At 39.1% G+C, this 20,954-nt stretch overlaps 1 protein-coding gene and 1 long non-coding RNA gene across 4 annotated transcripts in view; one reads left to right on the top strand and one right to left on the bottom strand.

Moving 5' to 3' along the window:
- Window positions 1-259: 259 nt before the first annotated feature.
- The window catches only part of LOC103296855 (myosin-8), a 32,055-nt gene continuing 11,360 nt past the window's right edge, over window positions 260-20,954 (bottom strand). Inside the window, exons 15-39 of the mRNA XM_028128282.2 lie at window positions 19,099-19,408; window positions 18,922-18,989; window positions 16,766-16,853; window positions 16,563-16,680; window positions 16,078-16,201; window positions 15,839-15,975; window positions 14,073-14,328; window positions 10,955-11,197; window positions 10,680-10,856; window positions 10,457-10,602; window positions 10,277-10,367; window positions 9,776-10,165; window positions 9,240-9,366; window positions 8,800-8,918; window positions 8,477-8,673; window positions 7,274-7,457; window positions 7,025-7,190; window positions 6,805-6,929; window positions 5,246-5,554; window positions 4,452-4,655; window positions 2,864-2,989; window positions 2,607-2,777; window positions 2,316-2,420; window positions 1,536-1,631; window positions 260-519 (exon numbers count right to left, since the gene is read on the bottom strand). Coding sequence (XP_027984083.1) covers window positions 367-519; window positions 1,536-1,631; window positions 2,316-2,420; window positions 2,607-2,777; window positions 2,864-2,989; window positions 4,452-4,655; window positions 5,246-5,554; window positions 6,805-6,929; window positions 7,025-7,190; window positions 7,274-7,457; window positions 8,477-8,673; window positions 8,800-8,918; window positions 9,240-9,366; window positions 9,776-10,165; window positions 10,277-10,367; window positions 10,457-10,602; window positions 10,680-10,856; window positions 10,955-11,197; window positions 14,073-14,328; window positions 15,839-15,975; window positions 16,078-16,201; window positions 16,563-16,680; window positions 16,766-16,853; window positions 18,922-18,989; window positions 19,099-19,408 — 4,230 coding nt within the window. The 3' untranslated portion in view covers window positions 260-366. The remainder of the gene's footprint in view (window positions 520-1,535; window positions 1,632-2,315; window positions 2,421-2,606; window positions 2,778-2,863; window positions 2,990-4,451; window positions 4,656-5,245; window positions 5,555-6,804; window positions 6,930-7,024; window positions 7,191-7,273; window positions 7,458-8,476; window positions 8,674-8,799; window positions 8,919-9,239; window positions 9,367-9,775; window positions 10,166-10,276; window positions 10,368-10,456; window positions 10,603-10,679; window positions 10,857-10,954; window positions 11,198-14,072; window positions 14,329-15,838; window positions 15,976-16,077; window positions 16,202-16,562; window positions 16,681-16,765; window positions 16,854-18,921; window positions 18,990-19,098; window positions 19,409-20,954) is intronic.
- The window catches only part of LOC129147482 (uncharacterized), a 122,250-nt gene continuing 117,271 nt past the window's right edge, over window positions 15,976-20,954 (top strand). For all 3 annotated transcript variants that reach the window (XR_008554849.1, XR_008554848.1, XR_008554850.1), the window contains exon 1: window positions 15,976-16,041. This is a non-coding gene — a long non-coding RNA (uncharacterized LOC129147482). The remainder of the gene's footprint in view (window positions 16,042-20,954) is intronic.

The raw sequence follows: 20,954 nt of genomic DNA, 5'->3' as shown, positions 1-20,954 counted from the left end.
ATAAATGAATGGGTTCAGTCTGAAGGGGAAGTCTTAGGGAGTCTTTTCCTTAGTAATTTTTAATAATCTAGAGATTTAATGAGATCAAGATAGCAAACGATAATTATATGGTGGGAGTGGTGGGAAAGGTGATGCTAGGTGGTGATGGAGGTACAGAATATTGAATGTTCTGCAAAGCATTAAAAATAATAGCTAGGTGAGAACTGTACTTAAGAGCAAATAATTTTGGAAATAAAAATGACAATGTTGTTTCTGAGTTTACTGTAATTTTTATTTACTCAACATTAAGGGGAAAATAAGCATAAAATAAGTGACCAAAAATAGCACATTTTGTGCCTCTCTTCAGTCATTCCATAGCATCAGGGATCACTCTTCACTTATGACTCTCGTGTGAACCTCGCGGCTCTTCACCCGCAGCTTGTTGACCTGGGACTCAGCGATGTCAGCCCGCTCCTCGGCCTCCTCCAGCTCGTGCTGGAGTTTGCGGAATTTAGCAAGATTAGCGTTGGATTGTTCCTCCTGAGAATAGAGAGAAAATGTGAGAATTAGACTTTGTGGTTCTTACTGCACTTTTCACCAAACAGGGTTATTTCCTCAACTCAGCTATTGCCTTCTTATGGTCAGTTTGCCATGTCTGACTTCAAATCTAGTCAGAACTTATAACTTCAGTTACATTTTTTTTACTTTAAAGAATAAGAGAAGAAACTTTAGAAATGGAAGGGACAACTTATTATGTTAAACCCATACAAACGTGAAATCCATTTATGATGTATGGGTTGGGTGGAAAAGAGGAAGAGACCCAGTTACCCTCCATTACAGAATTTAGTAAGTAAATGTCAGGCCAGATGATAACTTTGGGAAAACGCCACTTAAAACTTTTTGCCATGTATTTTTACTTTGGAATAGAGAGAAAGGGGAACAGTGGGGCTAGGAAGAAAGTATGCCTCTGTTGGTTGGACTTATTATTACTATTTGTGCCTCTTCCTTTCCTTACTTCCCACCTACTTCTTGCCTACCACACTGCATTTGGAAGGATGAGAAACAACTAGGAAAAGGGAAACTGGAGGATCTTCTGACAAGTCCTTACTGCTATAGCAATGTGGAGAGAGGAGCCCCTGACGATGATACTGGTAGTGAGCAGATAAGTCAGCTGGGGTAAATGACTTTGTGCATTTCTAGAGGGAGAGGAATACTTACTATGGTGTTAATTATAGTTTCTACTATATATCCTTTACAGTTATCAAGTAAGGTGAGTTAGTTAGAACTTTCTCCCTCCCCTCCCCCACAAACCTTACAAATTGTTTAATAAAAAAATATCTCCTCTTGAAGTCTTATTCTGTAGTTAGGATTTTAGGGTACATTTCTATTTTTAAAAACACCTTTTAAAATATGAGTTGTATATTCTTACTTTGTCTTCTTCTTTCTCATTATATACTTTCTATCCCCCCCTTTCTCATTATATACTTTCATTCTCTTTATATACTTTCTATCCCCCCCCCATTTTTTTCTTTCCCCAAAGGCTTAAAGATACTTACAGCCTCTTCAGCTTGTCTCTTATAGGATTTCACCTTTGCCTGTAATTTGTCTACCAAGTCCTGCAGTCTGAGAACATTCTTGCGGTCCTCCTCACTCTGCAAGTTTGAAAAAATGATTTGCATTCAACCCCGTGAAATAAGTCTACCATAGGTGGTAAAATAAATCACTCTGGTATGATGGCAGTGGGCCCGGGGTAAAGGTGGTAAACTCTGAGGTGTTCTTCATAATAATAGCCACCACTCTTACTAAATGTCCACTATTTGCAGGCACTGTATTAGGTAATTATACAGGGTGGGACAAAAGTAGGTTTATAGTTATTCATATGGAAAATAATACAACAATTAAGAAGCAATAATACAAGGATAGACTATTTCGAGTACTCACAACTGTAAACCTACTTTTGCCCCACCCTGTAAACATCTTTTCTAATCCTTATCTTCCTACCTTGGAGAGTAGATGTTGTTATTCTACATTATAGGTGATGAAACTAAGGTTAAGAGTGTTAAGTAATCTACCCAAGTATAAAAAATAAGAGAGGCCAGATTAGAGCTAATACCCACTTATCTGGCTTTAAAACTTAAGCTCTTTCTTATGTTATTATCTAAAAGCTTTCCTGATTTTCCAAGCTTAGTATATGCCTGTGATAAGCACCTGTGTCATTTGCCTCTTATATGTACCAAGTTAATGTGTCTATTTGTGAGTGACACGTAGATTGTCACCAGGTTTCCAATTTCCCACTGGGCAGGAAGTCTGGATATTCTAGAAAGCTATTCCCTTACCTGGTAGGAAAGTTCCTTTACTCTTCTCTCATGTTTCCGCAAACCTTTAACAGCCTCAGCATTGCGTTTCTGTTCATTTTCAACTTCTCCTTCAAGCTCACGTATCTGCAACCAAGAAAGATACCTACAGGTCAGTCTTGGAGGATATTAATTAGCTCAGGACCCTACTGAAGGAATTACGTGGATGTCCCCACCCCCAGGACAAGGATAGGAGTCAATATGAAGGAAGAGAGATGTGTAGAGGGAGTGCTCTTTTTCCCTTCCCAGATTTGGAGAGATTGAGATACCCACCCTGGCCTCCAGCTTCTGGATCTGCTTCTTCCCGCCCTTCAGGGCCAGCTGCTCAGCCTCATCCAGACGGTGCTGCAGGTCCTTCACCGTCTGCTCCAGGTTCTTCTTCATCCGCTCCAGGTGGGCGCTGGTGTCCTGCTCCTTCTTCAGCTCCTCGGCCATCATGGCCGCCTAATTAGCACATAAGTAAAGAAAATAAGGAAACCTGGTAACGGCAGGTAGCAAATGTGTGTCAGTAAAGCAAATGCTCATCTTACATCAGTGATAGCCTTCTTGGCCTTCTCTTCTGCATTGCGTGATTCTTGAATGACTTCTTCCACTTCACTCTGGAGTTGTGAAACATCGTTTTCTAATTTCTTCTTGGTGTTGATCAGGCTGGTGTTCTGTAAAAATAGTCAGTGGGAATTAGCAAGCTTTATAGTTTGCCCTCTTGGGATTTTATAAATGTCTTACTTGTTGGCTCATGCAAGGGACTAATAGCAACATTTCAATAAACTTTAAATATTTGTTCAATACAAAATAATTATTTACAAGATTGGAGCTCCCCCCTGCTTCCACCATTGCCCAAGGTCCACCTGATTTATGCATAAGGAGTTCTGAGATTTAAGAATGTCTGTAAATTATGTGCGCTCTCAGTTATATTTCAACTGGACATCACTCATACTGTACCATAAAAGGTTGGAAATATTAGAAAAGAATAAATTCCTTTTGTGAGTGTGGTACTGGGAGTTTCTCAGGATTACTCTTACGAAAACATTTTCTTAAAATGTCAATCCCTGGTTCTCAAAGGGAAGCACTACTTACTGCTTTAATGAGTACTTGGAAATATTTGGTTTTCAAAGTGACTAAGGGGTGCTACTGCATTTACTGTCTGGGTAAGTCAGGGATACTAAACATCCTGCAAGGCACAGGGACAGTAAACACAACAAGCTAAATGCTGACGCTCTCCTGATGGGAAATGCTGCAAGGAACATTTTCACATTTTGGAGTCAACAGATATCTTTGTTCATGATTAGTCCACAATGTGGTTTTCAAAATAAAAAACCAAACCTAATTTTTAAATAAAATGTAATTCCCTCTTTTTTGGGGGTAGAAAATTAATATTTTAGTTATATTGCCCATCCTTTAATATAATATACAGAGAATCCCAGAAACATGTATACACACTTTAAAAGCTGATAGCTCAATGGATGTTTTTTTTTTCTTTTCAGCCAGACTAAGCTTTGAACAAAGGAAATTCATCCTAAAATGTTACTTGAAGTTTGAAGACACAGTTGAAATTCAAACATTGCCTTTATAATTATTCAAAGTGTGTATACATTTTAGGGGGGGGGGAGACACAGGCTTTCCCTCCAAAAATGTATACACACTGTAACAGCTGATAATTCACTTAATTTTCACTCCTTTTCAGGTTTAACTGATTTGAAATAATGGGTGAAGCAGGACTAAACTTCAAACAAAGAAAATTTGTCCACTAGACTTTTTTATGGAGATACATAAAAGATAGTTTACAGTACAAAATCAGCAACAGTTGATGAATTGAAGGCACACAAATACCGAATGAAATGTTCTTGATGCTTGCGATTCCATTGATTTGCATTATCATCAGTGACTGTACCAGAGCTGTCATCAGTTTGAAAACAGGCATTGACAAAAAAATTACTCATTTCTGTAGATTTTTTTAAACTGTGAAAATGAACTATATGTTAATAAACTCTATAATCATTCAAAGTGTGTATACATTTTTTGCGACACCATATTTTATAAAAATAGAGTAATTTCACACTATAATTCCTATTCATCACTTAACAATACACCAGCATTTGTTTGATGTGAGGGTTTTACCTGGGTGTGCAGGAGCTGGACACGCTCACTGGCATCCAGCAGCTCCTGTTCTGCGATTTTCCTGCCCCTCTCCGTCTGCTCCAGAGATGCCCGCAGCTCCTCCACCTCGGCCTGCAGCAGGTTGGCTCTGCGCTCAACCATCATCAGCTGCTCCTTCAGGTCCTCCTGGCCCCGAAGAGCATCATCCAGGTGTAGCTGGGTGTCCTGTTAAGTAAAAAAAGGCCTTACACACTCTGAAGAGGATATGAATATCCTTGGATATGAATATCCTTGGAGATGAACTGGGAGAATGTATTGGTACCAGGAACAGGAAATGACAGGCCTGTCATTTGAAAGAGCATGAATATGGTGATGTCACTAACTCACATAAGAAAGACTTATCAGGAGACAGACTCCTGTTCCATTTATGATATTAGTTATTTTTTCATGTGCAAGTCCTACTGTCTATCATTCATGGAACATTTTCCATATGCTCTACATAGTACTTGATATCTGTTATCTCATTTGATTCTCACAAAAACAGATTCTGAGGGGTTAAATAACTTGCCTAAAATCAGGCATCTAGTAAAACTAAAACTCAATCTCAGGCCATTTGGTGCCAGTCTTGCACTTGCTCTCATATTATAATTTTCTTTAAAAATATTCTATGTGAATTTAATTTAGTTGTCTCCATACTATGAACTGTATAATTTGTTAAAAGAAAAAAAAGATGGTTTAACAAGAAGGTTTTTAGAGGAATGGAAGACCAGTAACTTGCCTGACTTATCTGAACTGTTAAATGTGGACTCATTTACCTTTAGGATCCCTTGGGTGTTTCTGTAGTTCCTCAAGCTCTCTGCAGCCAAACGGTTGGCATGGTTCAGCTGGATTTCCATTTCATTAAGATCTCCCTCCATCTTCTTTTTGACTCTCAGAGCATCATTCCTGCTCCTGATCTCAGCATCTAGCATGCTTTGCATCGACTCCACCACTCTAACGTGGTTTCTCTTGAGCTGGTCAATTTCTTCATCCTTTTCAGCAATTTTCCTGTCAATTTCAGACTTGACTTGGTTCAACTCCAGCTGGATGCGTAGGATCTTTCCCTCTTCGTGTTCAAGAGATGCCTTAACAAAACAGTGATCAATTAATAATGGAAAATGAATATTTGGAATATATTTCTTGTGAGACAAACATTAATATCAGTTTATGTAATTTTACAAACTACAATACAGTAGTTCCAGGAGCCTGTTAGGTAAATCATTCTTTTGTTTATTCAGTCCTGGATTATACAGGGAAGCTCTGTAATAAAGGTGCTTTGTAAAGAATAAAGTACTATACAATATTACTCATGTAAGTACTAATAAAAATTATATGATTAAACTTATGTGACCTCTTAATCTGTTTTATAAATTAAAATGTTCATGTGTGATATTTTCATTCCTGGTTTAGAAATTCTCAGTTTTAAAACTTAAGTTTTTTTCTGATTACATTATACATGTTCATTATAGAACATGGGGGCAATATATAAAAACAAAGAAAAAAAACTTCATGTTGTGACCTCAGAGATAACCATTTTAATGTTATGCATTGTCCTAGTCTTTTTCCTATCTATATATATAAAAGCCTAATATGCTAATTGTCCCTCCGACTGTTCAACCGTTCGACCAGTCACTATGATGCACACTGACCACCAGGGGGCAGATGCTCTGACTGGTAGGTTAGCCTGCTGCTGGGGTCCGGCTGATTGGGACTGGGCTAGATGGGCCGAACACGCCCTGGAACCCTCCCGTGGCCCCTCCCTGGCCCTGATAGTGCACTGGTGGGGTCCCTCAGCCTGGCCTGCACCCTTTTGCAATCTGGGACCCCTTGGGTGATATCAGAGAGCCGGTTTCAGCCCAATCCCTGCAGGCCAGGCCAAAGGACCCCACCGGTGCATGAATTCATGCACTGGGCCTCTAGTTTTATATGTATTTCTATGTAATAAAATTATATTGTATATGCAAATATGTATATTGCTTTAAAATCATCTACAATAAATATTTCTTTGTTAATTATATTTAATTTCTGTATAAAATTGCATCATGTGAATGTTCCATACTTTTCTTAATCTTGTTCTTGGATTGGACATCTCTGTGCTTAAAACTTTATTTCCATTTAAGATTATTTTCTTAGATAGAGAATTGATGGGTCATAGTAGTTACATTTTTAAGACTTTTGATTACTATTGCCAAATTCCCTTTATAAAGCTATACAAGTTCAACTTCTCACCAGTTTGATGATAAGATATATACTTTACACTATCACTATCCACTTTGAGTGTTTTTACTGATGTTTTTCTTTGATTTTCATCCCCCAACAACCTAGTAATATGTACCTCTGCTTCCTCTAAGGCAGCCTGAATGTCACATTTCTCTTGTTCCACTTGCTTCTTTATTTTCTCCAATTCATGGATTTGCTTCCCACCCTCAGCAATCTGCTCAGTGAGGTCAGAAATCTCCTCTGTGGTGAACAGGCAAGGGAGAAGTGGTGAGCTGATGGCAACATGGAAAGGTCCAGTCAGGCTATGTTGAGTAAGGAAATTCAAGAGGACTCACGCTGCAAGTTCTTATTCTCTCTCCTTAGTGTTTCAAGTTGATCCAGGGATTCCTCGTAGGCATTCTTGATCTTGAACAGCTCAGTGCTGAGAGAACGGGACTCCTTCTGGGAGGCCTCAAGTTCAGCCTGAGTTTCCTCCTGCTTCTGTTTCCATTCTGATAAGATCTGAAAAGCAGTAAAGCATCAGCCAATGTCAGGAGAAAAGGAGACTAAGTAAGCATTGATAAAGGTTAAGCAGGCTGGGCCACCTTGTCAAAGTTCCTCTGCTTCTTGTCCAGGGCTGCGCAGGCAGCATTAGATCTCTCCACATCAAGCATGAGGTCCTCCACTTCATTCTGGAGCCTCTGCTTCGTCTTCTCAAGGGAGGCACACTTGGCATTTATGGCTTCCACATGCTCCTCAGCTTCCTGCAGACGCTGGGCCAGCTTCTTCCTGAAAAGTTAGCCAGGCATTTAAGGACAGTGCAAGCGATAACCTCCTTGGCCTCCTTTCACAGTCATGTTTCCATGGCAAATAACATGGTTTTCAAAACTGGTAGCCAGAACTACTTCCTAGATTGATAAATGGTGGTTTAAATCCTTGGTAAGTTGTTGAATTCTTAGAGACTGCCCTTAGTGTCAGGACTTCTGTTTGAGTATGATTGTGGAGAATGTGTGACCAGGACAATTTTATTGATTGATTTATATATCTTAATCTCATTCTAAAAAGTATTTGAGCAGACTAGATATTTTATTGGACAAAAATATACTGAGCATATTAATTTTTTATCTCAAAGTTCCCATTTTATTTTATATACGTTTTCTCTAAAGAATGTATAGCCAGTTTCTTCTAATCAAAGTTGAACAATCTCACCAGAGAAAGAAGTTGATGGGTAAATCAGGACAATTCATGCAATTTAAACAAAGGCAGGTTTTTCCCCCTTTCTGAATCACCTACATTTTAATTTCCTAGTTGTGTGCCACCTATCCTTCCTTAGGTTTCAGGCAAGTCTTCAGCCTTGATGCCCAAGAAGATCTACTTGAAGGTCCCCTTTTGTCTGCACACAGACTAAGGCTTCACTCGATTTAGACCAATCCTGGACATTATGTATTGTTGGATGGCCTCTAACATGAGTTGTAAGAGCTATCTCTTTCTACTGCAATGCTTACAGTGGACTCTGGAATCAGAATATCTGGTTCTAATCCCAGCTGTAACATTTATTAATCATATGCCCTTGGATTAATTAGTTAACCTCTCACAGCTTCAATTTCCTCATCTCTAATGAGATAAGAATAATAATGTTGCTATGAAAACTAAATGAGCTAATGTATTTATAACATTTGACACATAGTATGCACTCAGTAATTGTTAGCTTCTGCTATGTTATGTTTCCATTGTCACCTATGTCCTCACAACTGCTTCTGGGAGTTGCTGAGTTGGGCATCTCCTCCCCCAGAATTCATTGTACGTACTTGGCCTCCTCCAGCTCCTCTGTGCGCTGAATGGCATCTGTCTCATACTTGGTCCTCCACTGGGCAACCTCGCTGTTGGCCTTGGACAGCGCCCTCTGCAGCTCAGCTTTGCCTTCTTGCTCCTCCTCATACTGTTCCCGCAGCAGGTCACAGTCATGGCGGGAGGACTGCAGGGCGTGGGCCAGGGCATTCTTGGCCTACAGAAATACGAGTCAATGACTTAAATTCATTTATTCAGTGATATTTAATTTACACATTCGGAGTAGAACCTAACTGGACATGTTTAGATATGATTAGCCAAGAAGATCTTAGGTAAAACTCACTTTAGTTTCTTCTTCTAGCTGACGTTTCATGTCTTCAATCTGCTGACTAGATACTTGTTTGCTCCTTGAAAGCTGAGAGACTAAAGCATCTTTCTCATCTAATTGTCGAGAATATTCACCTAAGAATAATGTAAGTAAAAGGATTTGTTAATGGCGTTAAAAATTGGCCTAATGCTTTTATATTTATATTTGTACATATCAAATATATACTTCTAAGTATTATAGAACTGGTTAGAACTGGAGATTAAAGGGCAGAGTTGCCACAGGAATGTAACAAGTAAACTTGCTTGCTGATTCTTGCTTATTTTTTTCTTACCTGCTCAGCAAATTCTGATAGTTTGCTTAATCCACTCTAATATGGAAGTATTGCTATTTATTAAGAACTCCTGGAATCGCTTTTATCTAATACTAAGTTTCAGGATTCAGAGAAAGGTATTTACCTGATTCCGTCTGTAGGCGAGCTCTCTGAGCCGTCAGGTCGTTGATCAGCCGCTGCTGCTCTTCTTCCTTAGTCTTAAGTTCACTCAGTTGATCTTCCAGTGTGCGGCACATCTTTTCAAGGTTTCCCTATGGTACATGTGGCAGTGACGGGTGAGACATTGTATGCAGTAAAATAAGTTAAAACTTGATTCTTATAATATTTTTCCAGTGAATAAATTCATGTTGTGTGAGTAGAAGGTTATGGCACCAAATCTGTGGAACATGCTGGGGTTCAAGCATCGTGAGTGTATAGTGTTCCTAAAGAGGTCATTGTTGGAGCCCATTCATCTATCCCAAGACTGATATTAAAGTGGATTTTGAAATAATCTTAACGGGTCAAATCCAGCATTTAAAAAATGAAATAGAATGGAATATATTAGAATAGATAACATTAGATTAGTGCTATAAACTTCTTGCAAACAATGTTTAATGACAAGGAACAATGGGTGTTTTACTAGGTTATTAATTAACATCATTTGGAGACAGCATTGGGTACCTTGGCTTTGGAAATGGCCTCTGTGTTACTGCTAAGGTCATCGATCTCCATCTTTAGCTCACTCTTCTCCTTCTCCAATTTCTGCTTGACCCTCTGCAGATTGTCTATCTGCTCCCCAAGTTCAGCCACACTGTCCGCGTGCTTCTTCCTCAAGGTGGCTGCTGTGGCTTCGTGCTGCAGGGTGGCCTCCTCCAGGTCCCTGCGCATTTTCTGGAACTCAGCCTCCCTCTTCTTGTTCATCTCAAGCTGGGCTGAAGTTGCCCCACCGGCTTCTTCCAGCCGCTCGCTGATCTCCTCCAGTTCCCGGGAGAGGTCAGAGCGCTGCTTCTCTGCTTTGGCCCTAGAGGCCCTCTCTGCCTCAATTTCCTCCTCCAGCTCCTCAGTACGGGCCTGGGAGTGACACAAGCACATGAACATACATTCATCTCAATTTCAGGTTTTTGTTTTTTTTTTTTTGCGGGGGGAGGGGCATACAGAAAAAAGGGAAGTGAGATGACTCACCTGCAACTCCTTGATCTTTTTCTGGAGTTGAATTTCTACCGCTTGCTCATCTTCAATTTTGCTTAGCAGATTGCTGATTTCAAATTCTTTCCTTTAGAAAGAAGAACAAGACATATTAGGACCCATATGAATTTGATGATGATATCACATAGAGGTTTTTTTTTTTCCTGGAGTTCCTACTTTTTAAGCTTTTCATCAATTTGCTGTTTGTCATTTTCTATATCCATTGTGGATTCTTGGGCCAATTTTAGGTCACCCTCCAGTTTCCTCTTTGCTCTTTCTAGATCCATTCTAAGTTTCTTTTCTTGCTCCAGAGACCCTTCAAGCTAATGAGAAAGTAAAATTTGTTAAAAATGGAAAGTATATCAAAAATCTTTCAAATGTTTATTAAAAATACACTTACATCATCCACTTGCTGCTCTAGCTTGGTTTTAGCTTTGGTCAGGGTGTTGACTTTGTCCTCTTCTGCCTGCAGGTCATCCAGCGTCTGCTGGTGGGCCTCTTGGAGGGCCTTCTTCTCCTTGGTCAGCTTAGCTATGGTTTCATCCAGGCCTGCCATCTCTTCTGTGAGGTTTTTCACCTAGAAGGTCAAGGAAGAGATTGTCTCTACTATAAAGCAGCTTATTGGATGGTAGAATCTCTATATAGTATAGCACTATAGCAGAATATGTCTCATACCTTGTTCTCTGTGGCATGTTTCTCCTTTTCAACCTTGGCCAGTGTCAACTCAAGGTCATCAATGTCTTTCTTCAGTTCTGAACATTCGTCCTCCAATTTCCTCTTCTTGGCCGTCAGCTCAGCATTGATCTCTTCCTCATCCTCAGCTCTCTCAGTCACCTCTTTGATTTTGGCCTCTAGCTGGATTTTGTTTTTAATCAGTTGCTCACACCTTTCCTCTGCATCAGCTAAGCTATCTGCTTCCTATGGGGAGATTCAGTGAGATACTTAGAGAACTTGTTGCTTATTTGGAACTTGTTCTTTGCACAAAATAGTAGTGTTCACTGCATTTTGATGAATTTTTCAGTATGAATATAAATTAAACTTAATTTAATATTATTACATGTCCTGGAGAAATGCAGCTAATTAGAAGTAAGACTATAGATGTAGAAGCAAATTAATCTGCAAATGAGTGGACTGAAGAAATTGACTATTTTAGAAAGCAGTGTGTAGAAGAGTGGAAGAACCAAAGGAAGCTTGGGTTCTTGTCCCAAATTTGCCTGCATATGTTTGACCTTTATTGCTTTATTCCTCCTATGTTCAATTATATTATACTAGGGGCCCGGTGCATGGATTCATGCACCAGTGGGTTCCCTTGGCCTGGCCTGCACCCTCTCGCAATCCAGGACCCCTCGGAGGATGTTGGATAGCCAGTGTTGGCCTGATCCCTGCAGGCCTGATCCAGACAGGAGGGAGCCCGATCCTGTGTGTTGAACATCTGTCCCCTGGTGGTTAGTGCATGTCATAGCTACTGGTCGACCAGTTGTTTGGTTGTTTGGTCGCTTAGGCTTTTATATACACTGAGTGGCCAGATTATTGTGATCTCTGAACGCATAATAATCTGGCCACTCAGTGTACTTCTCTTGAGTACCTCATTTATTTGATATCAAAGATACTATAAATCGTGTACCTGATCAGTTTTCCCCTTTGCACTGGCCGATAGAAAGCTCAGGGCAAATAGGTGGTTGATCTCCAGCAAAAGTCTAGAATACTTTTGGTACCCATTTGAGATACAAATACACTGACTGGCCAGATTATTATGCATTCAGAGATCATAATAATTTGGCCACTCAGTGTATATCTATACTAATAAAAGAGAAATATGCAAATTGACCGTACCTTTACAACGCCTCCCAGCCCATCAGGAGTGAGTATGCAAATTAACCTGACAAAGATGGCGATGGCCCTGCCCCCCAGCTGCTCTGGGCCTCTGGGCAGCACACAGGTAGGTGTGGAGCAGCCAGGCGTGGAGGGACACCTGCTATGAGGGGGATGGCGAGGGTGGAGGGAGCTACAGGAGCTACAGGAGCGGTATTCCGCCGGGAGTGAAGACTGAAGGCGGTGGCCAGAGCGAAGGCCTGGGTCCTGGGTGCCGGAGGAAAACCGGTGCCAGCAGCCAGGGGAAGGAAGGCCTATTGCACGAATCTCTTCATGCAACAGGCCTCTAGTAGTTGTAATAAGGGGGTTAGAAGAAATGATTGCTAAGAGCATTTCAGCTGTAATATTCAAAGATTTCTGACTTAGTCAAATTGGTTAGTTTTGTTTTTGAGCATTGCCTACTCACCTCAAGTAACTAGTTAGTAGAATGAATTTTAAAAAGAAAAGAAAAAGACCTATGTTAGGCCTACAAATACATTTCCATGAAGCATTCTTATACACTCAAAACCTTCTTGATAGTCCATAACAGTGCTATAATTATCCAAAATTTTCATTTCCATTTTAAGAATTACCTTAGCCTCAAAATAAATTTTAGAATATATAAGAAGATATAGTTTTTGAAAACTCATATAGCTCAATGACATTTTTATGTTACTAAAGGACTCAAATGAAAATCAATTAAGCCACTAATTTATTAGATTACACTGGCCTGGATAATTTTTTTTTCAGTGTGTGTTTTATTTATATCTTAAGTTTTAAATGCTTAAATCAGGGGTGGGGAATCATCTTTCTGCCAAGGGCCATTTGGATATTTCTAACATCATTCATGGGCCATACAAAATTATCAACTTAAAAATTAGCCTGCTGTATTTGGTTAAACATTTAATTAACTCATCCCTAAATGACTTGGCAGGACCTGACCAAATGATTCTGCAGGCCTTATAGGATGTTCCCCACCCCTGGCTTAACTGGATGATATTGGGGATTTCCCAGGGTTCTTTTGCATCTATTTTTAACAGTGATTGATACACTCAGTAAATATTTACTCACTGACTGATAATAATACCTATCAAGAGGTTAAGATGAAGAGACTGTGATCCTATGCTTTTGGGAGACTATAACTTGCATATAAGTAAAGTTATCAGAAGGAAAAGTTGAAAATAGCTTAAAAATTTTAGGAAAACTATTATTTTCACAAGATTCTTCATGACATCCTTGGGCTTGTTGGATCAAGTAAAATTGTGTTCAGCCAGAGTGTAGGTGCCAAACCTACCCCCACTCTGGTTATAACTCCTTCCTGAATTAATAAACAGAAGTTTTAAGAACTCGGTGTCTGTATCAAAGGAAGAATCCTAGAAGGTACTTCCCTCTACTTTATACCTTGGTAGTTCAAGTACCCAGATAAATTCATTGAGCTAAATCTTGGGAAGGGAAGGGAGCTGAGGAAAAGAGATACAAAGAGGAATGAGAATATTGTGTTTCTTGAATTTAACCTTTTGCACTCGGATGTCGAGTGTGACTCGACACGGTTAGCATCGGTAGCAGGAATCGAGAAAAAAGCAAGCGAGTGCAAAGGGTTAAATATAATCTCTACACTTGCATTTAGAAAATAGAGCTATATTTTAAGGCTGGGATAAAGCAGACAAGGCAAAAGGATAAAATGAAATTTGGGGGCTTGCCTTTAAACTAATTTCTTCATGTTAAATTTGTGACATGTAAATGCATTCTTCAATCTTTTCTTTTCCATTTGTAATTTGGAAGTAATTGTGCCTTTCTCATAGGAATATTGTAAGTTAAATGAAATACTAAAGGGAAAATTGAGATTTTCTTTTTCAAGAAAAGGTCATTTGTAAATCCAAAGTATGTGTGAATTCCAGAAAAGCTTCAGTGACATGATACATTCAGAATACGGAGTACTCACAGATTGAACCTGGAGTTGCAGGTCATTTTTCTCTTTTAAGAGAGTGACCATTTTTTCCTCCAGCTCCTTCCTTTTTGCCTCTGACTTGGCCAGTTCATCCTTGGTCTTCTGGAACTCTTCCTTCATGGTGGCCATTTCCTTCTCGGTCTCTGCACTCTTGAGGAGGGGCTTGATCTTGAAGAAGAGCTTCATCCAGGGCCAGTGCTTGACATTCATGAAGGCGCGGACGTTGTACTGGATGCAGAATAATGCTTCTCTGAAATGACACAGAAATATCAGTGTATCTATTAGAGATAATGCTATTATTATAAATAATAATATCTATTAGAGACAATGCTATTATTTTTTTATATGCAAACTCCCCTTTTAATGACCCTCCACATATAAATGATATGTTAAATTATGTATATGTTATATGCAGGCTTTATACATGTGTGTGCACATCTTCACACTCACACTTATAATAATCCTCAGTATAACTGCTTTGCTAAATGTGTGCTGATTATATTTAACAATTCTGCATTTTCAAGTCCTACCAAACAAGCAAAGAAGCTGACTTTAGAGAGGAAATACTTTACATGAATGAACATCATGTACCACTTCATCCGAGATACTACAATATTAGTGATTTGGGAGTGGATGTGGCAATTGTAAATTGATTGAGCTGCTTGTCTGTTGGCATATGGATGTGAATTATGAAATGGCATAGGTTGCTTTCTGAATTGCCCTACCTAAGTTGAGCTTATGATTTATCATGTCTTCCTTGAAGCCTCTCTTATTTAACTCACCACTGAACTATTCACTCTATAAATTTCTTTTGTTAGCTTCTTCAGATAGTATACTGTCTTTTCTCAAATTCTTTGAAATGCCTCATTGTTACTTGCTCATTATATTTTTAATATCTTCAGGGCATTTAGCACAGATTGAGTTCCAAAATTTCTTTTATTTAAATAAAATTGTAAAATAGTAGTAAAAGACACCCTTTCTGCAAACTGTAGCAATAGATTGGCAAGATTTGACTACCCTGTAGCAATGTGTATGTTTTCTCAAGCTTCCTGAAATGGAAATTCTATTTTTATAGGTCTGATTTATAAGAACCATAACTCTGAGAAGGCAGATACTATGACACAAATCATAATGTAGATAGACACATGTATATAACTTGGGAATGCATAATGCAGACATAAATAAGTACTTAATGAACAAAATGAATGCAAAATGTGTGTTTGAGAACAGGGAATGCAGTATTGCTGTGTAGATAGAACTGGATGAGGTTAATTAGAGAAAGGAATAATGGAAGTTTTGAATTCATAAATAGATAAATTAGGATGAGGAGAGAGGGCTTATGCAAACCTGAAAATAGGAGATAAGCAGATTGTTTAGATTGGCTGGAAAGGCTGTGTGGTTGGAAATGATAGATGAGGTGGGGAATAGAGAGGGCTTGACAGCCATGCAAGTTAACTTGGATTTGATATCGCAGACCACGGGGAAACACAAACTGAGATGTGGCATGATGAAAATAGTGCTTACTGCAAATTATTCCAGCAGTTGTATGTGAGATGGATGGGAAGGGACAAATGGCAGGGAGAAGAGAAGTTTTGAAGGGAATCCAAGCGTGAGAGGATCAGCAAAAGCTGATGAGTTGTAGGAGTGAATTCTGAACTGGGTGAAAAGCACATAGCCACAAAATGAAAGAGTTAATGAGTGATGAAGGTTGATTGATAGTCCCTAAGGCACCTTACAGTTCTGATAGTCAGCATAGTTACCTCCTTTGCAACATCTTCTGATATTCTACCCTCATTAGGAATCCCCTACAGACGGCTTGAGTTCTTGTTATAATCTGAGCCAATTTGTCATCTCTCATTTCTTCTAGAAGACCCAGAAGACCAGCTTTGAAGAAAACCTTTGAAGAAAAAGGGAGAGTCACACAGCATCCCCCATAGGACAGAAGACACAGAGATGGCAGAAGGTACTTGGATCAGGTGTAAATAAATAACAGCTATACCTTTGTATGTCCAAATTTATATTGGGTGTGATCAATGTCAATGGACCCTAGAAGTTTCTCAGAAGCCTTCTTGCTGTCAATGAACTGTCCGTCTGGAATAGCACTTGCATTTAAAACTTTGTATCTGTTCAATCAAAGAAAGAAAGGTGTGATCATATGTGAAAATCAAATTACACCAAAAAGAAACATCAATAAAAATCTCAGAGAAAGAGTAAAATATATTAGAAAATCCAGCTGTCCTTTAAGTTTAGATAATAAAACAATATAATTTTTCCACTATCTAATGCATACCTCATTCCTATTTTTAAGAAATGTCACCTCTTCTAATTTGTTATTCCGTCCTACCATCACAAGATTATCTTATTTGGCTTCTTAATTATATAGTATTTACTAAACAGGATACATGAAATACAATGAACAGAAGATAATAATTAAATGATTAAATATTCATGGCATTCAGTGAAAAACAACAAAGAGAGACTGGCCTTTGTTTAAAGTCCCCATATAAGATTCTGCTTGGGAATCCCTTTCTGCAGATTCTGATGCCTTCCAGCACACCATTGCACCTCAGCTGGTGCAGGACAAGTTCATGCTCCATGGCCCCTAAAAGGATATCACAGTACTTACTACTGGGCACTGAATTTTCAAAGTTGTGCCTGTTTGATTACTTCATGCTCTTATATCTTACCTGGAGTTTTGGTTTCATTGGGAATGATACACCGTACGAAGTGAGGGTGTGTGCTCCTCAGATTGGTCATCAGTTTATTTAAATTTTCCTAGAAAACCAGGTAGAAGAGACTTGATGAGAAAGTCCTTTTTCAGATTTCTGTTTTGTAATTATATGGAACTAAGCTATGTACTCTCTTACCTATTAGGTATAAGTCTGTGAGGCTTCAATTGCCCTGTATTTTATTTTATTTTATTTATTTTTAAAATATTTATTGTTGAAAGTATCACATATATCCCCTTTGCTCTGTATTTTAAAGACATCAAGATTCTAGTCTGCTAAATAACCAAAAGGCCAAAATACTGGGAAGAAATGTAGCTCTCCAAGATATTAATTTCTAACACTTAGGATCTATCCTATAAACAAACTGAAAATTCAGTAGCCTAATGAGCTGCTTGATTCTACAAAGTCTTTTTTGTCTCTCTGGACCTCATCTGGAAATATTTGAGAGTACCTCTAAGATTTCTTTTATCTCTCTCAGGCCTAATAATTTTTATAGTAGTGTTTTACAGTGGTAATCTAGGTTAGCAATTGTTCCAACTTTTGCCATTTCTTCCTTGAGTTTATTATTCCCTGGAACATGTAACATCTTTTTTTGTTTGTTTGTTTATTGTTATTTTCTTTGAGGAGTCTAAAATCATGAGACTATATAACCTCGTGTGGGTGGATATTAGGTACCATACTGGAAATGATCCACAGTCTGGAGTGTAGCAGAGGAATTATTCCAAAAACAGAGTAATTGGTTATGATAGATGATAGTGTTTTACTCAACCATAGAAAACGCACATGTAAACATTTCTCAGTATTTCTTAGGTATATTCTTTGAGAAGGCAGAGTTGCCCCCTCCCCATCTCATTAACCCATTAGGAAATAAAAGTAATGAGTTTCTAATATTGAAAACATGTACAAAGATAAGTTGATGAAACAACTTATAGTTTATTGTGTGAGATAATGCAGATTGATATTGAGAAAGAAAAAGAATAGGGCAGTTTTCCTGTTTATAGTTAAATCTCTATTTTAGTTATAAAAGGATTCTGACAAAGCAGCCATTAGACCAGACATTTAATACAATTCCCTTTAGAAGAGTCTGTTTTTAAGCCACATAAGAAAGTCACATTATTTATAGTAAAATTATTTTTATTTTAATATCAAGAGTTTCTAACTTAATGATCTATCTAAATCACTAGACTTGGCTTTAGGTTATTTTTGTCTATTACAAAAAACTAAATCTACAAACGTGTTTTGGTGGAAGGATGTTTTAAAGAGTGTATCTCAGGCTCATTCTCAAAGAACTCAGGAACATTATCAAGGGCTACATTAATGGAATAAAGATCAGCCTCCCACAGGGATAGCTTTGAAGTTCAGTTTTGCTTCTTTAAAAATCAGCATTATCCTATCTAATAAAAGAGTAATATGCAAATTGACCATCACTCCAACACACAAGATGGCTGCCCCCATGTGGACACAAGATGGCCAGCAGGGGAGGGCAGTTGGGGGGGACCAGGCGTGAAGGGGAGGGAGGTTAGGGGTGACCAGGCCTGCAGGGGAGGGCAGTTAGGGGTAATCAGGCTGGCAGGGGAGCAGTTAGGTATCAGTCAGGCTGGTAGGGGAGTGGTTAGGGGGTGATCAGGCTGGCAGGCAGAAGCAGTTAGGGGCAATCAGGAAGGCAGGCAGGTGAGCAGTTGGGAGCCAGCAGTCCTGGATTGTGAGAGGGATATCTGACTGCCCGTTTAGGCCTGATCTGACAGGTAGGATCAGCCTAAACAGGCAGTCAGACATCCCTCAAGGGGTCCCAGATTGGAGAGGGTGCATGCTGGGCTGAGGGACACCCCCCCCCCTGATGCACGAATTTTGTTCGTGCACTGGGCCTCTAGTTATTTAATAAGAAAGCTTCTACGGCATTTTTGGCATTCTTGAATATATCAGATGATCATAAAGAGGAGCAATGGGTAAAGCTCCAACCTTCCAGAAGTATTGCTTTGGCTATACCCTGACAAGGGTAAATGTTTGAGGTGATTTTTATTAACATTCAATTCCCTCCTAATTTATTCTGAATCCTATAATTATGTTAATTCATAGAAGCTTAATAGGTTTTCTGAATTAAATTTGTACTTTACCCTAAAAAGAGCTGAGACAGTCTGGAAAGAAGAGCCTTTCTTCTTAGCACCTTTCTTTGCACCACTGTCTGAGGTAAAAAGAAAACCCATCAATTAAAGTGGAATCCCAGAGGCTGGAATGGTATGTGAACATTCTGTGGGAATGGGTTGAAGTTAGATTAAGAGCACAGAAAGTACCTGCTTCTGTACCAGCATATGTGGAAAAGAGACTGGCCAGAGTCTTCATTGAAGACTTCTGGTACAGCCCGACCACGGTCTCGTTCAGGGGGTCCTTGTTCTTGTCAAGCCAGCCGGCAATGTTGTAGTCCACGGTGCCCGCGTAGTGGATCAGAGAAAAGTGGGCCTCGGCCTTGCCTTTGACAACCTTGGGCTTCTGGAAGTTGGCAGACTTGCCCAGGTGCTGGTCATACAGCTTGTTCTTGAAGGATGCATCTGTGGCCTTGGGGAACATGCACTCCTCTTCCAGGATGGAGAAGATGCCTAGTGGCTGAATTCAGAAGAGTAGACATTGGTGTCAACCTATCTCCTTTCAAAAGATACAGACTAGTGGCTGTCATTTGATCAACTTATGATCATTCCCCAATTAATTATATTTATAAAGTAGAACAGAGTCATAGCTGAAGTCCTTTTGTTATCGCTAGAATGACCTTTCCACCATTTTTTTCACATTCAATCCACAGCATCATTTTTTTCACTTTAACTTTTTATTTTTCAGTCCCAGTTGACAAACAGTATTATTGTTAGGTATACAACCCAGTGATTAGACATTATATAATTTACGAAGTAATCATCCCAATAAATCTTGTACCCATCTGACACCATACATAGTTTTTACAGTATTATTGACTATATTCTCTATGCTGTACTTTATGTCTAATGACTATTCTGTAGCAATCAATTTGTACTTCTTAATGCCTTAACCTTTTCACCCATCCCCCAATCCCACCTTTCATCGGGCAACCATCAAAATGTTCTCTGTATCTTGAGCCTGTTTCTGTGCTGCCTATTCGTTTATTTTGGTTTTTAGATTCAATTAATTATAGATATGTATTTACTTCCATTTTATTATTCATATTTTTATCTCTTTTCTTCTTAAAGAAGAGCCTTTAACATTTCATGTTATACTGGTTTGGTGGAGATGAACTCCTTTAGCTTTTTCTTGTCTGGGAAACTCTTTATATGTCCTTCAATTCTAAATGATAGCTTTGTTGGATAGAGTGATCTTGGTTGTAGGTTCTTGATTTTCTCAGTTTGAGTATTTATGTATTTTTAAATTTAATTTAAAAAAATCCTCACCCAAGAATATGTTTTTATTGCTCTTAGAGAGAGAGGAATAGAGAGAGAACATGAGAGAGAGAAACATTGATGTGAGAGAGAATCATCAATCAATTGCCTACCTAACAAGCTCTGACTGGAGATCAAACCTGAAACCTAGCCCAACCGGTGTGGTTGAGTGTTGACCTATGAACCCCGAGATCATGGTTTGATTCCCTGTCAGAGCACATGCCAAGGTTGTGAGCTTGGTCCCCATTAGAGGGCATGCAGGAGGCAGCCAATCAGTGATTCTCATCATTGATACTTCTATCCCTCGCTCCCTCCCCCTTCCTCTCTCTGAAATTAATAAAAATATATGAAACACACACACACACACACACACACACACACACACACCACCACCACCACCACTAACAAACCCAAAACTTAGGTATGTGCCCTGACTGGGAATGGAACCAACAACCTTTTGGTGTACTAGATGATGCTCCAACCAACTGAGACACACTGGCCAGGGCCAATTTGAATATTCTTGCTATTCTCTTCTGGCCTGCAAAGTTTCTGCTGACAGTCTTATCAGAGTTCCCTTGTAGATAACTAACTACTTTTCTCATTCTGCTTTTAAGATTCTTTCCTTGTCTTTAACCTTTTGCATTTTAATTATAATGTGTTTTGGTAGGGCCTCTTTGGATTCAACTGGTTTGGGACTCTCTATGCTTTCTGGACTTGTATGTGTATTTCATTCAACAGGTTAGGAAAGT

This window comes from Eptesicus fuscus, chromosome 20 (genome assembly GCF_027574615.1).
Source record: "Eptesicus fuscus isolate TK198812 chromosome 20, DD_ASM_mEF_20220401, whole genome shotgun sequence".
In the NCBI taxonomy this organism is placed as follows: Eukaryota; Metazoa; Chordata; class Mammalia; order Chiroptera; family Vespertilionidae; genus Eptesicus; species Eptesicus fuscus.
This window is presented reverse-complemented; position numbering and strand designations above follow the sequence as displayed.